The sequence below is a fragment of the Euprymna scolopes genome, chromosome 2 (genome assembly GCF_053919585.1).
Source record: "Euprymna scolopes isolate OS-2025 chromosome 2, ASM5391958v1, whole genome shotgun sequence".
NCBI classification, from domain to species: domain Eukaryota; kingdom Metazoa; phylum Mollusca; class Cephalopoda; order Sepiida; family Sepiolidae; genus Euprymna; species Euprymna scolopes.
This window is the reverse complement of record NC_136483.1, coordinates 168,326,060-168,348,509: the sequence shown is the minus strand read 5'-3', so window position 1 is coordinate 168,348,509 and position 22,450 is coordinate 168,326,060. Positions and strand designations below refer to the sequence as shown.

The window sequence follows — 22,450 nt, the reverse complement described above, 5'->3', positions numbered from 1 at the left end:
AAGTTCTTTATACGATACAAAGTATGATTTTATTTCTGTAAATATTATTGGCTACTTATGTGCGTACATGTCTCTGCTGATATTTCTTGCGAAATCCAACTTACTGATACCACGTTTCAACTGGCACAAAGGTGGAGATAATAATTATTCATACAAATCTTTTTAATTATTATTAGTTTAAGAGAAAAAAAAGTAAGGAAAACGGAGAAGAGTGGCACTATGATAGACGGGCAAGGCATTTATACACGACTAGCGAGGGGTACCCGGCGTTGCCCGGGTGTTTGGAGGTGTGTGTGTGTGTGGAAACTCCGTGGGTGGGGTGGTTAAAAAAAAAGTAAGTATGAGGATCGAACCCGAACCGTTGAGGCAAAGTTGTAAATTAAAGTGTGAAAAAAAAAAAAACCCCAAAAAACGTGGACGTTAACCATTGCTCCACCGCGAGATGCTAACGGAAACACGTTTGGATTTATTTAATTACTTGGATTTGGCAGGTGCCCGTTTTAATGAGGTCAAGTTTGACTGCGGGATAGAACGCTTCCCAAGATGTTATAGGAAAAAGACTAACCCACATGCGGCGAGCGACAAATGTTGAATATTTATCTTCCCGAAATCGAGCAAATTAAATAGACAGGCGAGCTTCGTTGTTAACTGTGAGCTATTACGATTTATATGTGATATAGAATATTTTAAAAAGTTGTGAACCGACCGACCGCTTCTTTGAAAAAAGCCTTTTGTAGACATACAGAAAAAGCGAACACACATACGTACATACATTTTCGCTTTTATATTTATAGATGGCTTAAATGTAGGTTTACAATTATCACGCATATTATTTATTTGCAAAGTTAACACACGATCCACGAGAAATTCGTTATCCTTTAAGCATATCAAAACCATTAGTATGTTCCACGCATTCAACATAAATTGTTTAACGTCTCAAAGTTTCAAAATGTCCTCTCAACGTTGCAGCATACTTTAAATCTTTCCAGAAAACTCTGACATGCAGTTTGGCACAAAATTCCGATTCTCAATAATTTCTGTGAACGCGTTATAAGGATGTAATCTTTTAATTTGGGTTTCTTTTTGTAGACTTTGTTCTTTAGAACACACACGCACGCACGTACACGCACACACACGGAATCCGTTTATGTCGGGTCAGGTAAACGTGGTGGCCATTCGATGCCGCCTGCCCCTTGGTAAGCTTTACGATGATGATAAAATAAATTGCAAGCAACAAAGGAAAAAAATAAATAAATTTATATAAAGTTATAGGAATGTATTATAATGGTTGTACTCAGCAAGTAACTTCCTGAATATAAACGATAGTTTAATAATTTCTGGACCACCCTGTATATATATATATATATATATATATATATATATATATATATATATATATATATATGATGCTGATGATTGCAACGTCTTGTCAGACGAGTGCCGCTCCCTCAGACACTTAAAGCCCATGAGCCCAAAAATGACTTTTTTTTAGTCCTACCGGCGAATTCACACGCTCAAGCAGGCATGACACTGAAGACAGTAATTGAGATCAATTATTACATACTTCCAGCATTTCAAACCTCCACACGTCACAACTTTTCCATCGCCACAGGACCATTTTTGTAGACAAATGCCTGAGGGAGTATCTATACACAGATGATGTTACAGAGTCTTAGCTGTCGGTTCAAAATGTTGAGGTCAAGCAACAAGCAAGAGTAAGATAGCCAGGAACAAGTTAAACTGCAGACCAGCTTAATGCGGGTACTGGTCTCCTGCTTTATGGTTTTTTAAATCAGAGATTTGCTTCTCCTAGAAAGGTTGCCTTCACCACGGCTTACGGGAGCCCTCTCCACCCCAACACACACATAATACACACAAACACACATGGTGCTAGTTGGCCGTTGACCCTGAAAAAGGGTTCATTCGCCCTTTAGAAGGTCTTGTTTTTAATCCTTCAGGGAGACTAGCCATCATCCTCACCAAACAAGTCTGGTGGAGGAACCACTTTAGTCGCCGGTAACCCGACCATGAGGCAGGTAGTACTGGGTTACATGGTACCAGTAGCATATTACATGACCTGACACATATATATACAGTACTGTTTCACAGCTCATCAGTGCGGCTAGACAGGCAACTACCTGAATTGAAACCCGACCGCCTGTACGACAGTCACGGCTCCTATCCATTACGCTAATCGGCGGCTGCTGTGCGAATCGTGAATTAATGATGATTTGTTTACACAAAGAGCGTCGCTTATACGCTAATGGTAATTCGTGTATCACTTCTCAATATGCTCAACTCAAGATGAGGAGCATTATAGTCACCCACATACAGTACTGTTTCGCTGTTCCACAGCTTGTACACACGTCCGATAAATAAGGACGATTCATTCATATATACATGAATAACATGAAGAACTTAAAAAAAAAAAAAAAAAAGGGAATGATAAGTCAAGCACTCAAGTCGTTTGTACTTTATTTCCATAATGAGACTTTTTCCTTTTTTTTGTTTTCTCTTTCTGTATCCATTTAACGATTTTCTTTTATATCTTTTATTCAAATTGGCACTTATGGCGGTAATTAAAAGTAAAGAAAATACAGAAAAGTCTACATGATGTACGTACTCGTTACAGAACGAAGATGTCAGATTCCAAAAATCACGTAATTTAATCAAATAGTTTGTTTTTTTTATTCCAGAAAATCAAATTTGACGACTTGTAGTGTTTTCGTCGGGCAGGAATAAATCCGATGAAAGAAATAAGGAGGAGGCAACTTAAATCAAAATGTTGAAATAAAAAATCAGCCTTATGTTCAATACGTTTTAGTGGTAAAATAGCTAAAAAGCATGTAAATTTTTACTTTCTTAGTTTGAATAAAACGATTGATTTACGCAATTTTTGGAATCTGATATCTACGTTCTGTTACGAGTACGTCCATCACACAGACTTTTCTGTATTTTCTTTACTTTTAATTGCTGCCATGAATGCCAATTTGAACAAGCACCCGTATTTATTAACTTCTTCAAACGTATTTGATGGTTATTTTTTTTACACCCGGCGTTGTTTGTGTTAACATTTAATCGACAATTGAAATTCCTCGCTCTAATTACGGTAAAAATTGTTTCGCTCTCCAACGTTCACACTAATAAGATTCTAAATATTTCTTTAAAGTTTTAGACATTTTCTTAATGTTTTTTTCTTTTAACTTCGCTGATTAAATCGTTTATTTTATTTACCTTGTTTGCGTGGGGTGAGGGTTAGACACAGGGTCAAGTGTGAGTTTGACGAAATTGTAGATGTGGAATATTAGTTTAAACACTGGCGGAGAATCATTTTTGACAGAGTGCGTGTGTGTGTGTGTGTATATTATTATTATTATTATTATTATTATTATTATTATTATTATTATTATAGAGTAAATATTTAATAAAGCAAAACGTATCAAAATAAAAGCTCAAGACTCTTAAGAGAAGCAAACAATAATATGAGATGAAAGATGAGGAATAAAAGTTATAACTTCGTACTATCACCATAGCAATGAGGTACAGTTAAGGGGAAAATTAAGAATGAAAAGTATTTTAGGCCATGGCATTTTGAAGCTAAATGCTTCTCATCAGAAGAGAAGGCCCAGAATAATACAAAATGCAAATATATATATATATATATATATATATATATATATATATATATATATATATATAAACTGGCTAAAACTGGCTTAATAACATTTAGATATGAAATAAGAATGAAAGAATACGATATGATAAATAGTAATTTTGACATATATATATATATATATATATATATATATGCCACTATGAAATAATAGGGATCATTAAAGAATGGCCAATAATAAAAAAAGAAAAGAAAAAACAGAAGATAGAAGGGAAAAAGGGAAGGAGATAGAAACAGTAAATAGGGGATATGGAAGTACATATATAAATATAAAATGGAGATTTGATGAAGTGTTTACTTAAGGGGGCGGTTCATTAGGAATTTTTTAACATTGGACTTGAAGACATGAACAAAGCTTCTTTCTTAGAACTGCACGCATGTTGAACTCTGTTCCGTCTGCCTGCTTCCCACCGGACTACAACTTGGATGTCTTCAAGTCCAATGTTAACAAATTCCTAATGAACCGCCCTCTTAAGTAAACACTTCATTAAATCTCCACACTAACGTACTGTACTTGCAATAACCCTTATCCCTGAGTGGCTTCCAGGCCTTGATAAGTGGTGATCACTGTGTAAAAAAAAAAAATAGATAAAAATAAAAAAATAGTGGCATATATATATATATATATATAACTAGTTCGGATGTGCCTAACTGATGACCCCAAATGAGGGCGAAACTCGAGTCTTGGACTGCGATTTGTGTGGCTTTCATGACTCTTGTAGGCTGCAACGTTGTCTGGCTGTGGAAATGTATTGGTTGATTGATTGATTTAAAAACAGAAAGAACCCCCAAAATCTCTTTTTTTTTTTTTATACTTTGCTATCAGTTGTTTGTTATTGAAAAATATTTATTCATAAAATCCACTATATAATTTTGTCTTAATTTTAATTTCTTAAAGTTTCGTAAAAATTGTCCAACAATTAATTGTATGTTCTTCGTAACAAAAATGCTAGCTACATTTTTTTCTATTAATTTTCTATTAATTTTCTATTTCGTAATGAAAGCAAAAAATATATTTTTCATTGAAGACAAAAATTTGGCCAGCGTTTGCGCGCAAAATAAAAATAAATAAATAAGTATAAAGTTTTCGTTCGGATCCTCCTGCATTTTACGTAAACTACACGGAAAAACCTGACGATTGCACGGTCCTTATTCTGCATAAGTACCAATTTTTCATGCTAGCAGACCGCCCGGTTTTACCCGGTCGTTAAATGCACATAAATATTATATTTTAAGTGATGCAAAATTCTTATTATAAACAGAAATACAGTAGCCATTAAGCGTAACGTCAGATTCCTTTAAAAAAATTAAATAACGAAAAAAAAAACGGAAAGAATCTGAGACGTGTGTATGCGAGTATTATGTTTTTTCACTCCTAGTATTTTCTTTTTTTTTTTTTTTACTTACCAGAACTGAGATCTAACCCAAACCAGCTAGTCAAGTACAATAGGCCAGCTTGACACAATCTTGAAAATGTGTTTTCAAACCTACTTATTCTAAATATAAGTAATCAGTCATGTGAGCGATTCACGCATGCGCATTCGTGAAACAGCTGACAAGCAGATAAAAATCCGATACCTCCCCGTACCATTTTGACCCCTTAGCAGGATGAAAACCGATTAAAAAGTTTTTGACATGTCTGAATACCCTATATACTAAATTTCAAGTCTGTAGATTAAAAATTCGTTGTGTATATAGGTTGAGAAGTGTCCTCACACACAATTCTCTCTCTCTTATTTTTTTTTTATATATATATATATAGATAAAGCCTCACCGTGTATCTATTGGGATTGATGAAAGAAATTCAAACACGACAGACTAATAAACAGAAATGGATTACAAATTAAAGCACGTGCCTAATTGGTGTGTGTGTGTGTGTGTGTGTGTGTGTGTGTGTGTGTGTGTGTGTGTGTGTGTGTGTGTGTGTGTGTCGTGGACGCAGGAGAAATATTGAGTCTTTTTACCCCCCCCCCCCGACTGCTCAAATCTGGGCTCCTCCTCGGACACACCTCGTTAATTATCGGCTCTTAGGGAGAGGGTGAGGCAGACCGCCAGTCCACGTGGGGTCGCCTTTGATTGGCTCGATTCTCCTTGGCCTTTTAAACAAAGTAGCCATTTTGAGACGTCGCTAACGAAACCCCGATTTTCCTTCACGCCTCGTTGCTTCCACGTTTTGGGCTGAGGAGGGGAGTGGACTCTGGGCGGGGAGAAGTAAATGGGCAGTCATTGTTATACCCCCCCCCCATCACTACCTTGCTTTTCCTGTCTCCTTTCACTTTCTCTTCATCTCTGAGGACTGTTAACCAGGGTCAGTGCTCTGACGAGAAAAAAGACACTCCCAACCGTGTAAGGTGTTGTGTAAAGAGAGAGGGAGGGGGTTACAGCACTTCATTACTGAACAGCCATTTATTAAATAATGCTGGCGGGAGAAAAACCCAACGTTTTTTTTTTTGTGTGTGTGTTTTTTTAGAAGGGGGGGGTATGTTGTACCTTTCTTCCTGTTACTTACGGTGCACCCCCCCTTTATTTATTAGGTTAAAGTAGAAAAAAAAAAGGAATTTGGGATATTGTTTTCTTTGTGGAAGGTATATGTACCCCGCCCCACACACACGCACTAATATATTTTTTTAAATTCTTTCTTCACGGTTCCGCTTTTGTAACTTCCATCAGTTTGTGAACATAGCCAACTTCATCCCCACCACCATGTCTTTTGAACGCGTCCTGGAGGGAGGTTATAGGGTTAGAGTTCGGAAGGAGGAGGTCAGTTTCTTTTCTTTAATTTTTATTTTGCTTGCACGTTTTCTTTATCTTTTTTAATTTTCTACACTTTCATTTCGACATCGGTGTAATGGTGGGTGGGGGTATTTATGTTCGATTGACCACCGGACATCCACCCCTTCGGTTTTCACCTGGCTTTACGCCCCTCCCCATTCGTGGTTCTCCATCATTGACATATCCCCAAAAAAGATGGTGGTGGTTAAGAGGGGGGGGGATAACTCTCTTCTTATCCACTTAGTGTCTTTTTTTCAATATTTTACTTTTTATTTTTTCTTGTTTGGTTTTATTTTTTCGTTTTCGACTTATTGTTTCCCATCTATTTCCCTAATTTTTTTTTTATCCTTTTCTTTATCTTTATATTTGTGTTTTAATTCATTTATTTTCATCCTTTTCATCATCTTTTCGTCATCTTTTTTCATCCTTTTTTATCATTTTTTCTTTATCCTTTTTTATCATTTTTTCTTTATCCTTTTTATCTTTCCTTCTTCATCCTTATCTTTCCTTCTTCATCCTTATCTTTCCTTCTTCATCCTTATCTTTCCTTCTTACACCTTATCTTTCCTTCTTCATCCTTATCTTTCCTTCTTCATCCTTATCTTTCCTTCTTCATCCTTATCTTTCCTTCTTCATCCTTATCTTTCCTTCTTCATCCTTATCGTCTTTCCTTCTTCATCATTATCGTCTTTCCTTCTTCATCATTATCGTCTTTCCTTCTTCATCCTTATCGTCTTTCGTTATTCATCCTTATCGTCTTTCCTTCTTCATCCTTTTGATCGTCTTTCCTTCTTCATCCTTTTGATCGTCTTTCCTTCTTCGTCCTTTTGATCATCTTTCCTTCTTCATCCTTTTGATCATCTTTCCTTCTTCATCCTTTTGATCGTCTTTCCTTCTTCATCCTTTTGATCGTCTTTCCTTCTTCATCCTTTTGATTGTCTTTCCTTCTTCATCCTTTTGATCATCTTTCCTTCTTCATCCTTTTGATCGTCTTTCCTTCTTCATCCTTTTGATCGTCTTTCCTTCTTCATCCTTTTGATCATCTTTCCTTCTTCATCCTTTTGATCGTCTTTCCTTCTTCATCCTTTTGATCGTCTTTCCTTCTTCATCCTTTTGATCGTCTTTCCTTCTTCATCCTTTTGATCGTCTTTCCTTCTTCATCCTTTTGATCGTCTTTCCTTCTTCATCCTTTTGATCGTCTTTCCTTCTTCATCCTTTTGATCGTCTTTCCTTCTTCATCCTTTTGATCGTCTTTCCTTCTTCATCCTTTTGATCGTCTTTCCTTCTTCATCCTTTTGATCGTCTTTCCTTCTTCATCCTTTTGATCGTCTTTCCTTCTTCATCCTTTTGATCGTCTTTCCTTCTTCATCCTTTTGATCGTCTTTCCTTCTTCATCCTTTTGATCGTCTTTCCTTCTTCATCCTTTTGATCGTCTTTCCTTCTTCATCCTTTTGATCGTCTTTCCTTCTTCATCCTTTTGATCGTCTTTCCTTCTTCATCCTTTTGATCGTCTTTCCTTCTTCATCCTTTTGATCGTCTTTCCTTCTTCATCCTTTTGATCGTCTTTCCTTCTTCATCCTTTTGATCGTCTTTCCTTCTTCATCCTTTTGATCGTCTTTCCTTCTTCATCCTTTTGATCGTCTTTCCTTCTTCATCCTTTTGATCGTCTTTCCTTCTTCATCCTTTTGATCGTCTTTCCTTCTTCATCCTTTTGATCGTCTTTCCTTCTTCATCCTTTTGATCGTCTTTCCTTCTTCATCCTTTTGATCGTCTTTCCTTCTTCATCCTTTTGATCGTCTTTCCTTCTTCATCCTTTTGATCGTCTTTCCTTCTTCATCCTTTTGATCGTCTTTCCTTCTTCATCCTTTTGATCGTCTTTCCTTCTTCATCCTTTTGATCGTCTTTCCTTCTTCATCCTTTTGATCGTCTTTCCTTCTTCATCCTTTTGATCGTCTTTCCTTCTTCATCCTTTTGATCGTCTTTCCTTCTTCATCCTTTTGATCGTCTTTCCTTCTTCATCCTTTTGATCGTCTTTCCTTCTTCATCCTTTTGATCGTCTTTCCTTCTTCATCCTTTTGATCGTCTTTCCTTCTTCATCCTTTTGATCGTCTTTCCTTCTTCATCCTTTTGATCGTCTTTCCTTCTTCATCCTTTTGATCGTCTTTCCTTCTTCATCCTTTTGATCGTCTTTCCTTCTTCATCCTTTTGATCGTCTTTCCTTCTTCATCCTTTTGATCGTCTTTCCTTCTTCATCCTTTTGATCGTCTTTCCTTCTTCATCCTTTTGATCGTCTTTCCTTCTTCATCCTTTTGATCGTCTTTCCTTCTTCATCCTTTTGATCGTCTTTCCTTCTTCATCCTTTTGATCGTCTTTCCTTCTTCATCCTTTTGATCGTCTTTCCTTCTTCATCCTTTTGATCGTCTTTCCTTCTTCATCCTTTTGATCGTCTTTCCTTCTTCATCCTTTTGATCGTCTTTCCTTCTTCATCCTTTTGATCGTCTTTCCTTCTTCATCCTTTTGATTGTCTTTCCTTCTTCATCCTTTTGATTGTCTTTCCTTCTTCATCCTTTTGATCGTCTTTCCTTCTTCATCCTTTTGATCGTCTTTCCTTCTTCATCCTTTTGATCGTCTTTCCTTCTTCATCCTTTTGATCGTCTTTCCTTCTTCATCCTTTTGATCGTCTTTCCTTCTTCATCCTTTCTTCCTCTTTTCGGCGTCCTTTCTTCATCATCGTCATCACCTTTTTGTTTTCATATTTTCGTCTTCATCCTTTCATTATTTTTTTCCTCATCGTTTTTTTTTCTTTTCTTTTCCTTCGTGTTGTTCCATTTTCTACTTATTTCATCCGACTTTTCATTAATATCTATTCTTTTTCATGCAATTAACGTTTTGTGCCGCCAACTGCAGCCTCTATCTCTCATCGACTATTACAGACAAGAGGACAACAAAACCATTCTTCTATGAAAGAAAACCTGATTCCTCAACTTGTAGTTTTATTGACTGAATTAGTTGCATACTCGACAGTATTTGTTGCTGACTCGAAAACAATTCGGAAATGCCGACGGGCTTAGAGAATGATATAAAAATCACTCTGATTCGACACTCGTTTTTTTATTGTCATCTTTTTAGGTGTTTCCATACAAGGACATCGCTATCGTAATACCATAAACGATTTAGCACGAAAAAAAAACTGAATTTTATTTCATTTTATTGTAGGTTATTATGATTAGTGTGCGCCCCACCCCCAAAATGACCGCATACATTTTACATAATTCATATTATTTCGGTTATTTGCACCCCCCCCCAACAAAAGGAGGGTGGACCTGTAAATTTACACTTGTCTGTTCGCACTTTTCTCAATAACTACGCCTTGGAATTTTTAAATTTTTGTACAAACATTAAACATGGTATGAGTAAAAAAGTAAAAAAAGTAACAGAACGGATTTTGCGGGAAAACTCCCCTCCCCTAGGGACAGCTTTCAGGTTAAAATGGCTAAACTTTTTGTGCTTATTAAAAAAATTGATACCTTGGATTTTCAAAACTTTCTGAAAAGTTATAACTAACTGATTTCTATATAATTTGGAGTGTCTATACTTCATGATAACTCTTGGGTGTGTGCCAGGGGCTCTTCTAGGGCTAATAAAAGCCCTCCATTTTTGGCACTATTTTACCATATTTATCCCAAATTTTCTATGTATGTCTATTTAGCAGTTTTGCATGGTGCTAAATTCAAATTTAAATATGTTAAAGTTTTGGAGACTTCTGGGGCTAAATTAGATGCAAATGATGGACTTAGTCATTTCTTTTTTTTTTTTTTTTTTTTTTTTTTTTTTTTTTTTGCATGGTGCAGAACTCAAATTTACATATGTTAAGGCCTAAAACTGAACCATTTGCTTATTTTCGTCAGGATTTGACGTCCCCTGGGGACTTTTTGGGCTAAATGGGGGTGGGCTGGGCAAATGCTGAACCTAGTCATTTTTTTATTCCTCGTTCACTGTGCACTCACAGGGGATCATGCATGCTTCACTTATTTGGACTACTGTTCTCATCTTGAGTGTGACCTCCGACCTTCTTTAAATGTAGCTTATCACACTTGGGACTCTCTCTGCTGATCTGGAAGGAATTTAATTCACAACGTTAACATGTTCTCATTCCAGCAGCGATGACCAAGTAAAAGTCCTAGATAATTTGCAATTGGATTTTTTAGCATCTCAGTTAAACCTCTAGAAGAGTGTACCTTTTAAAACTGATTTTTACAATGCACATATTTTACAATGCACATATTTTACAACACACATATTTTACCACGTACATATTTTACCATTAGTATATTTGGTCAGCAATTTCTACTTTATGCACGTTTCATGTAAGAGCAGAGACAACTCTTGTTTTTTTTTTTTCTCTTACAATCCATTTTCCTTTTTGACGGACTAGTTTCCGAACATTCTCTTCGAGTGTAAAAAGAAATTTGACATATTCGCGAACGTTTTCAACCTTCATAAATTGTCCTCAGGCGAGTGATAAAAAAAATAATAAAAAAATAAGGTAATGAATTGAATGGAAAGACGATTAAAATCGTTAAAAGCATTTAAGCATGCCATCCGCTTCATATTGAGCTTGATTAATGATTTTTTTTTTAATACAGATTAACAAGGCTTCAATAATTGGGAGGCGTACATCAGTGTGAAACAGCTAAAATTGCAGTATTTTTTATTAGTATGTCTCTAAATTCGGTTTTGGGGTGTCGTGTGCTGTGAGGTACTAATAAATGGAGTTATTCAGGGAAGGTAGGTGACGTCAAAAAGAAAACATGGATTGTAAGAGAAACCAACAAGAGTTGTCTCTGCTCTCCAATGACACGTGCATATTTTACTATACACATATTTTACCATGCACATTATCCTCTATACAGTGGGTCCTAAAAATACAATTACAAATTGCTTAGAATTTTTACCCGGTCATGGATGGTAGAACAACAGCATGCTACGCCCATAGATTAAATAAAGGGTCCCGTTCAAACTTCCATGCGGAGTTCCGAGTTACACAGAAAAATTCTAGAGTTCGACAAGATACACTTGAAGAAGGTCTGTGGGAAAGAAATTGTGGAAGAGAGAAAAGGGCATCACCTAGGTTTCAAAGCTGATTTTGAACTCTATCAAGGTAGAATAGAACAGCTCCTGCCCATATGTGGCAACAGTGTAAAAGTAATATATATATATATATATATATATTTTTCTCTTGTTGGAACTACATAACCATCACTTTAAAAGATACAGATATATTCTTATATGGGATTCAAGAATGGGAGCATAACAGTGATGGGATTCAGTGGTTCGCACCGGTTCGTGTGAACCGGTGCTTAAAATATAAGTTGGGCGAACCGGTTGTTAAAATTACGTAAAATTTGTGTTTTAAGATTTTAGCGTTGTGTCAATCTTGCTTTGAGTTTGAATCGTTCGGAACAAAATGTGCTAATGAGAAGCTCAGACAACGTGTCAAATAGGTCACAAATCGTGGACGACACTTTACTTGTCATTATTTTATTTTTATTTTTATATGGTGTTACGGACAACATAGGGTGAAGCGCTGACCTAGAGTCATAAGATTATTACCAGGGGACATCCACCCCGACTCAGCTTCATACCGATCCGTAACAATATTATGAGTTCGGCGAATCGGTTGTTAAAATTACGTACACCCCTAATCAGACCTGTATTAATTAGCCCATTATCGAACTCCACAAGTGTCGCGTGACTCATGTAACTTAGAACCTGTTCTTAAAAAATTTGAATCTCACCACTGGAGCAGTAGTTTCTTGGGTCCTTCAGTTTTCAGTACAGGTCTCCTTAGTATATAAAATTTTTAACTATAAATTATTGAAATTCTAAAAAAATAATGAGCATTAAAATGTTTGTATCTTTTCACAACTAAAAAAAATATATAATTCAAGAAAAAAAATGAAGAAATATTTTCAGATTATAGATTGTATAATACTGTTAAGATAAAGCCCATATAAATATCAGTATCAATATTTATTAAACAATCCTAACCATATAAAAAAGCTCAATATACGGAGAGAAAGAGAGAGAGAGAGAGAGAGCAATAGTGTAAGTAAAAATTTGGAATTAGATTGTCTAAATAAAAAATTTACAACAAAATTTATTATTCAACAAGGAATGCAAAGATTTAAAGTGTTTTTTTCTTCTTCCATGGACTTTCAAGTGAGAGCAGTAGTTAAGACGAATGATCAATCTCATCTCAAAAATTCGGAAACCTTTTAAAAATATTTGTTTTGCATCTTATTTTGCTTTTTTTGTTTAAAAATTATATTAATATATGTACACACTATATGTTCTATAGGCGTTCTATATGATATAGTATGGAATGGCACACACACACACACACACACACACACACACACACAGAGGCACATGTATGTATAAGAATTATATATATATATATATATACACACACACACATGCATAATTACAGAACCATAAGTACAGACCATAGTGTTCTATATAATATAGAATGTCATGGTATACACATACAAATATATATGTATATACTAGTGATGGGACGATTCCAATATTTTTCTCGATTCTGATACAATTACCGATTCCGATTTTTTATAAATCTGTAATTATTTAACTCTAACCTTATTATTTCCCCCAATTTTCGTAAAAACACACGTTAAATATGCAAATATTTTCCTAAACGTCAAAATACATTTGTGGAGGACGATCTATCGCTTTTAGCTTCACTGGTCGTTTAAAATCAATAAATATTTCTTATTTTATCATTATTACCAGCAATGGAATATTTTGATTTGAACAAAATCAAATAATAATAAAAAAAATAATAAAAAATCAATTAAAAGAATCGTTTTGGCATCGCAAAATAGATCATTAATTTTTCCGATACTGATACCCCCAAAACTTCAGACTTTCCTGATTCTCGATAAATCATCCCAACACTAATATATACACATAAAACGTGTACAGACTATATATATATATATATATATATATATATATATATATATATATATATATATATATATATTAGGAATTCAATATAAATTTGTAAATTAGAACTTACAACAATTTATTATGCGACAAGGAATATACAAACTTAACTTTGTTGAATAAATTGATGTAATTTCTAATCTACAAAGTTTAAATTGAATTTCTCATATCAATGCTCTTTCTTGATTATTGAGCTTTTTCATCTGGTTAGAATTGTTATATTAATATTTATAATTTACGTTTACAGAATTATTCAATTTGTAAACTTGAATTATTTTTGAATATTTATATGTAATCAATAAGCAATAGATTTCCAGGAGGTTGTTAATAATGTTCAATGAAAAGAGCAAATTATTATTTTATTCAATTTAGGTAAACAAAATTACCATAAGTCGCTACAATAAATATATTGTTTCAATCTTAAGACATCGTCAAGCGACAATATATCTCTATTCTTATTCAAGGCCACTTCTTTTTGATGAAAATGGAAACCGAGTATAAAAATAGAAAGAATAGAAAAACAAACCAAAAACATACGAACATATTCACACACTTATATATAATAAGTTTTATTTCATTGAGATTTATTCTTGGTTTGTTTCTTTTCATGACTTTGTCAGTTTCACTTGATAAATCTGTTTTTGAACCTCGAGGCGGCCTGAAAACTAGCCACAAACTATTGTTACTGTTTCTCAATTTATGCCCTTAAAACCTCTGGCTTTTAGTGTTTTTTTTTAAATTCCAGCTGGATCTGCACCCCAAACAAAGAAAAAGAGCGTTATAGTCAGGTTAGCTGAGATGTGAAGTGTAGTTGAAGAAGTTCTTACTGCCATGCCTACATCTACTAGATGGCATGGAAGAGTGCTCAGTTTTACTATCACCTATGTTGTCTACCTACAGCTAACTGGTCGGTCCAGGGTTTGAGTGGTTTGCTTAGAATGCGGATGTACTGTCAGTGTTCACTCTGATGCCCTCAGGCAAGAAGTGGAGTTGCATGACGCTAACTTCACTGATGGTGACATGGTTGGTTGTCGCAGGTAACTTTGTCTGCAGAACCTCGTGTGCATTCTTGGAGGAAGCAACGTGTCACCTGTTGTTTTGTAAATGGAACTTCTACTTTGGACAGTTATTTACGTCTGGAAAGAATCGCATCATGTTTGACTCCAGTGGGTTTTTCAACTTGTTGGTTAATTTTCCAGTATCTTTGACGCAAACATGGAAATTCAAAATTTTACACAATCACAGTATTCATGATTAATAACAAAAAAAAAAAAAAAGAAAGAAAACAGATTAATTTCAGTTGAAAGTTGCAAAGAAATAGCGTCCACGCAGTATCTGTACGTCTATAAAAGTGAGAATGTGTGATGTGTGTGTGAGGATACTTCTTAACCTTTATATTCAACGAATTTTTGATCTACAGATTTGAAATTTGGTATATAGGATATTCAGACATGTGGAAAAGTTTTAAATTGGTTTTCATCTGGAAAAAAGGGCTGCTGAGGGGTCAAAATGGAAAATTTAGTACATGGAGGGAGGGCATCTAATTTTTATCTGTTAACAGTTTAACGAATGTGCGTGCATTGATCTTTCACATGACAGATTACGCATGTTAAAAATAAGTAGGTTTGAAAACATTTTTAAAGATCGTATCATGCTGATCTGATGGTTATCATACTTGACTGTCTTTAGGTTTTGGTTTCGATCTCAGCTCGAGTTATTTTTTTATTTTTTTTTTTTGCTTAAAAGAAGTGAACTATTTAGAAAAAATGTAATACTCGCATGCATATGTCTCAGTTTCTATATGAAATTAAAAAAATTATTTATGCATATTTTACGACCTGGATTTCAAGGGGTCAAAGTTCAATGATTTGACCTTTGCAAATTCTACCAAACTCCTCCACCAATTTTGGATCTAAACACTTGAAATTTTAGATGTAGGTTACTTGGACATGGATCAAACAGTTAATTTGATTTGAGCCTAAAACAATAAATGTTAAGGTGTCAAAATTGAGGTCAAATTTTTTAAAACTTTGACCAAATTACTACCAAATTACTCGGTCAATTTTAGGTGTAAACATTTTAAATTTTACATAAAGTGTATTCAGACATAGGGCAAGCTTTTTAATCGGTTTTTGGCAGAAAATTTGACTGCTAAGGGGTTAAAGTTCAAAAGATTTTACCTTTGCAGACTCTACCCAACTCCTGCCAATTTTGGGTCTAAACACTTGAATATATAGATGTAGGTTATCTGGTCAAACTTTTTAATATATAGTTCAACCTGGCTTTGCTTGTTCATATGTACTGTTCATAACTTTATGTCATGCACATAAAGTTATGAACCGTACATAGGGTCCAAGCAAGCCAGGCTGAACTGCTAGTATACATATAATTATATTTCACTTAGTCTCTCTGTTTCCCCATTCCACTTTTTGTCGGAAAGAACTGAGGTGATCTGGCTAAAATTTTGTATGAACATTTATGATAAGGTTCAGCAGACTAAGTATCATGGTATTTGTTCAATACACAGAGATTAAAAAAATAAGCACAAATTTAACCATATTTAACAATTACTTTGACATAAAGCTAAGTTAACGGGCTATAACTTTTTTCCATTTTTAACGCGCTAAAAAGGTATGTATGTATGTATGTATGTATGTATATATATATATATATATATATATATATATATATATTGTATAACCAAGTTTATGTATTCAAGCACATTTATTTCCATGCCAATCCACACATGCATATTAACATTTACAAACATCCACAGATGCAGACGATGGGAAAAGAAAAGTTAATCAAACCTGAAATGTTTATTTTCTCAAAAGAATTGGACATATTTGTTTAGATAAACAAAGTGGGAAATTTCAATGGAGATTTTTTTTTTTTTTTTTTTTAAGAAATATGTGTGGTTTTATGTTTTTTTTTCTGTCTTTTCCCCTTTCACTCTCTGCATTCTTCTTTCCATCCATCTCTCTCTCTTTTTCTTTCTCGCAAACTCTTTTCTCTCTTCTTCTCTATTTTCTCTCTTCTTCTCTATTTTCTCTCTTCTTCTCTATTTTCTCTCTTCTTCTCTATTTTCTCTCTCTCCCTCCCTTTCTATTTTCTCTCTCTCCCTCCCTTTTTATTTTCTCTCTCTCCCTCCCTTTTTATTTTCTCTCTCTCCCTCCCTTTTTATTTTCTCTCTCTCCCTCCCTTTCTATTTTCTCTCTCTCCCTCCCTTTCTATTTTCTCTCTCTCCCTCCCTTTCTATTTTCTCTCTCTCCCTCCCTTTCTATTTTCTCTCTCTCCCTCCCTCTCTATTTTCTCTCTCTCCCTCCCTCTCTATTTTCTCTCTCTCTCCCTCCCTCTCTATTTTCTCTCTCTCTCCCTCCCTCTCTATTTTCTCTCTCTCTCCCTCCCTCTCTATTTTCTCTCTCTCTCCCTCCCTCTCTATTTTCTCTCTCTCTCCCTCCCTCTCTATTTTCTCTCTCTCTCCCTCCCTCTCTATTTCTCTCTCTCTCTCTACCCCCCACACACCTTTTTTCATATTACTTTGACCTGATATCTCAATGTCGTCATCATAGTCGTTATTACATGTTAACATTCTTTTGATTTAAAAAAAAATTGTTGCAAGTTTGTTTTTTTATGGATTTAAGATTTTTAGGGCATAAATCAACATGTCTTTGAATTTTTTAATATAATCAAACAGTCATCTTACAGCATTTTTTTTTTTAACTTATTATTTGGTTTCTTCGGACCACTATTTTCATCTTAAGTGTCATTTTCACAATGTTTTGGTCGATGTAACCTCCGACTTTCTTCAGGTTTATTTTTTCAAACTTGGGAATGTCTCTGAACTTGGGAATTTGCATGAAATTTCGAATGGAATTTTTTATTTACTTCACAGGAGTAGCATGCTCTAGTTCCAGACTGGATAGAGGTCCAAAGTAATTCACAATTTTATTTTTCTGTCACACACATTGAGGATTGAACATCACTTTTACTTCAGAACATCACTTTTACAGTTGTTTTTTCTTTCAAAGTACTCTAAGTACTGCACCACATGGCTGACAGAACAAGAGTGTGCTACCTCTGTAAAGTAAATAAAATGTTCTGTTTGAAATTTCATCCAAATTGCTGAGTTTGACTGAAATATTCTTGAGTTTGACAAGATACACATGAAGAAGGTTGGACTTGAAACGTTGTGAAAATGACACTCAAGATGCGAACACTAGTCCAAAGAATCCAAATAATATGATTAACCAATCCTCATCTCAAAAGTTCAGGAATGTAATTCAATTCTTTTTTTTTTTTTTTTTTTTTTTTTCAAAAAATTATAAGCTTTAACTACTTCCTAAAATTCGATGCTTACTTAAATGTACATTTTATATATTTCTATTAAATGAAATGTTCTCAATGTTATATGTAATAGGCACACCGGCTTTTGTGCATTCATATACAGTGTTTGAGAGGCGACATAACATCTTGGCATACATTCAACTTTGATATATTTGTGGTCTAGCAGTTAATAAGTACACTCTGACTCTTTAGGTTACCCAGGTTCGAATCCTATCAAGGGTTCTGCTTTTTTTTTTTTTTTTTTTTTTTTTTATAAATATTTGTTTACTTTTCCAGGCTGTGGATTGTATATGCATATAAATATGTTAAACCGAATCTACAATGCTATCTATTTTCAGAACATTTCATTATATATAAATGTCAAATTTATTCATTAATAATTTTTATTACATATCTATTAAATATTGGAATTTATTTCCGACAGTGTGTTATATATTCTGCTGTCTTTTTTTTTTTTTTTTTTTTTTTTTTTTGTTGATCTTTAATGCTTATATGGGTTAAATCACTAAACAAGCGATTTTGGGGGGTAAAGAAAGAATACCACAAATTTAAAAATAAGACTCTTATAAGAGACCTGTATTCAGGTTACATTCAGTTAAACTTTATATCATTTCAATTACCTATTTTTTTTATTATTGAAACTAGTTTATTAATTATTTGATGTTTAATATATTTCAATTAATCTATTTAATTTTTACTTATTTTCTGGTTTTATTTGATTTTTTTATATTCATCTTCCCTTTTCATTTCCTTCCTCAAGAGTGTGAATTATCTCCCCTGTCATGTCACTCTTTTAAATTAAAGGTGAAGTATTTGGCGCTTCTAATACTATCAGAATGAAATTTCGGAAATCGTAATACTGAATTTCACATGAAAACAATGATATCTACGTATTCTTTGCATTTTTAAGATGATTGTATCTAAAAATTACAAAAATCGATAAGATAGAAAATTATTTATTAAAGTAAAATAAAAAATAGAATTTGATGGAAACCATCGGTGTTTGCATGTGTAAGACACAGGAGAGTTCAAAAGGAAGATAACTTTCCATTTCAATTTATTTTATAAAAGTAAGATGGCTGCAATTTTTCAACTGTTAACACGATTAAAGTTGTGTTTTTTTTTTTATTAATTCAGTAATATCCAGGTAATTTTGGCTGCATAATTTGGAAGCTTACATTGTAATTTATCAGAATCAGTAGAAACCATCTTTTTTTTTTATCTGAAAATCACCATTTATCGACTACAAAATTTCGTTCTGATAGTGTAGAAGCACAAAGTATTTCATATGTACACAACGATGCAGAAGCACCATTTGTTCTGTAGTTTTCAAGCCAGGTCTTATGTAAAAGAATTTGATACCAAGTTGTATGTAACATAAAAAGTTTTATTACTAATAATGGAGAATGGAATCATTCAGTTTAATGAGTATTTCGATTTAAAAAAAAAGTTTCCCTTATATATTTTGTCTTCAAATAAATTGCATTCCACAGTAGTTTATTTTGCATGTTTATACTGTAAGTCGACATATGTCTAGACATGACTACCCTTCAGAGAGAGACCGCTTAATGCATACGTTGTCTTAGACTGCTTGACTAACAAGCCAAATACGTCCAAAGAGAACCGAAATTGTACAAATAACTTACCTCTCAAAGATTGACTGCAGAGCTTATGAGATTAGCTGTTTATATAATTTTGGCTCTTTCTAGATGTTACTAAAACAGACTAAGACGATATCCTCTTTCGGTAGTTCTTTTTCTTGGTCAGAGGTTCAAATTCTGTTTCAGTTTTCGCTTTGTGACATTCTTTGTTTATGTTCAGCCTTGTGGATTAAATAAATCGTTTTGTTTAGTGATATTACCCATTCAAACATTAGTATCAATAAAAGAAGCATAATAGATCATACACGCATATAGATAGATTTAGGATTTAACCGTTGGAAGACCAGACAAGTGCAAAATTGATTTTAATAAACGTTTCTATTTAGTACTATAATAAAATTGAAATTTTATATTTTGGGGATTTTACAGAAGCCAACAACCGAATGAGAGGGAAAAATGTACAGTAAATGTTATTATAGTCAATAAAATTTACTTTTGTACCTACCTGGCTTAGTTTTGGGGTTGTAAAGTACTTTTAAAAGGTATTTTTTTAACTCTCAGAAATTCGGTTTGGTTTTTACGAGCGATTTCGCAAAGATGGTTTACATAGGAAACAATCCTGCCGCCATTTTGTTTGTAAAATCGCTCGTAAAAACTGAATATTTGATTGTAAAAAAGAGCATTAAAAACTACTTTAAAACACACAAAGTGAGCCAAGTAGGTACAAAAGTAACATTTATTGGTTATGGCAGCATTTATTTATTGTATATTTTATTTCTTGCCCCTTTTCCTGCTTGTTGGCTTCTCTGCTAAATCCACTATTTTTTTTTTTTTTTTTTTTTTTTTTCAAATTTTCGAATGATAAAATATTCTTCAGGAAATACAGTCTTTCTTTTTTTTTTTTCTTTACACGTTGGGGTGGTGATAACACTTGGCACATGAAGAATATTATTCGAAAATTTGAAGAAAAATTCAATTTTATTTTAATAGAAATGTTTATTAAAATCAATTTTGCACTCGTCTGGTCTTTCAACAGTTAAATCTTTAAATTCTTAATATCGAGTGCTGTGCAACCAGTAGATTTCCTATTATTATTATATATATATATATATATGATTGCAAAAGTTTAGATCAATATAGAACCTTGCATTGAAAGAACAGATCCAGAAGAAAAAAAAATGGGTGTTTTCTTCGGTTTTAATTATAAACAGCTCAGTAGCTTTCTTAATCTATAAATCAAATTCAAGAAAACATACAATTTTTTTTTTCTTTGTCTTCTCTTCCAGTTGAAACCTAAGGTAACATGTTGAGCTAAGCTTCTGTAATATTATCAATAAATATTAAAATCTTATTAAATAATCGAGCACTTTGGATTTTTTTTTTCTACTATAAATGAAACAATTATATTTAAATGATTGTTTAGTTTTCCTTTTTGTGTGTGTTTCTAACTGTGAACTAAAGCCTGTGTCGTCCAGCCATGTGCCTGCTGGCCCTTTAGAGGTACTGGCTGACTCTGACTCCCCTAAAAAAGGCAACTGTTTTAGTTACTGTAAATTAATTATTTTAGCAGGAGGCCCATCCAGACAACGAAGCGTGAATGCTGCGAAATCTGCCTGCCCGACTTCATCATCGTCAACTTCCTCTTCCTCGTCCTCCTCCAGCTTCTGGGCAGCCACAGGTAGAGGAGGCGGCAGCGGCGGCGCTGTAGACAATGCCAGAGAGGACGGGTCAATCGTAGGTTCCCATACCTACGTGGATGCCGCCGGGCAGTCCAACAACAACGCCATTGATATCACAAATGACGAAGGTACATTTCGAAAAAGACCCATATGCCCCCCATCCCTCAAAACATTTAATTAACACCTGAATTTCTTTTAATTTGAAAATTTTTAAATAGGAAATCACACTCCCCCTTTTTTAAATGTTTAATTTTTTTTTATTTTAAATATATAGAACATAAAGATTTTTGTTTTGTTTTATTCATTTTTTTGCTTTGTCTCATTTTGTGTTTTTTAAAATAAAATGCTTGAAAAAAAAAAACATCTGATTACAACTTAGGTTAGTTTTAACTGTTTTCTATTATGAATGGCTGCAATAGTTTTTTTTTTTTTTTTTTTTGTAACTCTAAAAAAATTCATTTTAACAAATTCTCAAACAAAAATTCAGTCCGTTCTGAAAACTAACCATATCTGGTACAAATAAACTTCAGTCTTTACCCGATTTGTCCACCACTTTATTTTAGAATGTCTCATTTATGGAATAAAATAACGCCCGGCTGCATCCCAACCCATTACAACATGGTCGTCTTCAAGTCTAATGTAAATAAATACTTGACAAGTTGTCATCTTTTGAAGAGTAAAAAGTGCACCTTGTAACCTGTTTCCCTTTTTTGTCCTTTAGTCCTTACATTCCATGATGATTTTTCTGGCAAAGAGAGAAAAAAATACTGTTATCTGAGTCGGAATTTAGCCATATAAAACATATTGTTGCCTAATTTTTAACCTTGAAGTTGTACTTTTTAGCTTTTGCCATTGAGTGGCTTCATGTCTTGTCTATATTAAAAAAAAAAAAAAAATCGTTTGTCCATTCCATTTATTGTTCCAATCCACTTATAGTCGCAATTATCGCCCAACTAAGCATCTATTTAACTTTTATGATTGCAAGTAGTCCTTCCTCACCCAATCTAGATAAGTCGTTAAAAAAAATAGCAAAAGTGTTTTGTCATGTGTTGTTTTCATACTTATAATAACGTAAAATTATTGAATTTCAAGTAAAACAAATGGTACATACGTAATCGCCATATCGCAAATAGCAACATATCCAAAAATTACAGAAAACAATAGGGTAAAAAAATAATTATTCAGGAAAAAAGACATTTGTAAAATCTAGCAATTTGGTTTCAAAATCTACCGAGTTGAATTGAAACGTTAACAGGGGAGGTAATTAAGTTATGAGTTTCTCACAAATTCAATTTTTATAAAAAAAATTCAAAATTCAAACAAAACAGTTAAAAAGAAAGTTCACAAAT

The 22,450-nt window shown here is 33.7% G+C and overlaps 1 protein-coding gene across 6 annotated transcripts in view; it reads left to right on the top strand.

Annotated features, from left to right (window-relative positions):
- Positions 1–22,450, top strand: part of LOC145298702 (uncharacterized) — a 324,302-nt gene that overhangs the window by 261,116 nt on the left and 40,736 nt on the right. For 4 of the 6 annotated variants that reach the window (XM_080144337.1, XM_080144339.1, XM_080144340.1 and 1 more), the window contains one exon: positions 20,990–21,229. The exons of 1 other annotated variant lie outside the window; for it this stretch is intronic. In XM_080144337.1, the coding sequence (XP_080000463.1) occupies positions 20,990–21,229 (240 nt within the window). The remainder of the gene's footprint in view (positions 1–20,989; positions 21,230–22,450) is intronic. One more of the 6 variants, XM_080144342.1, reaches the window with a different exon arrangement.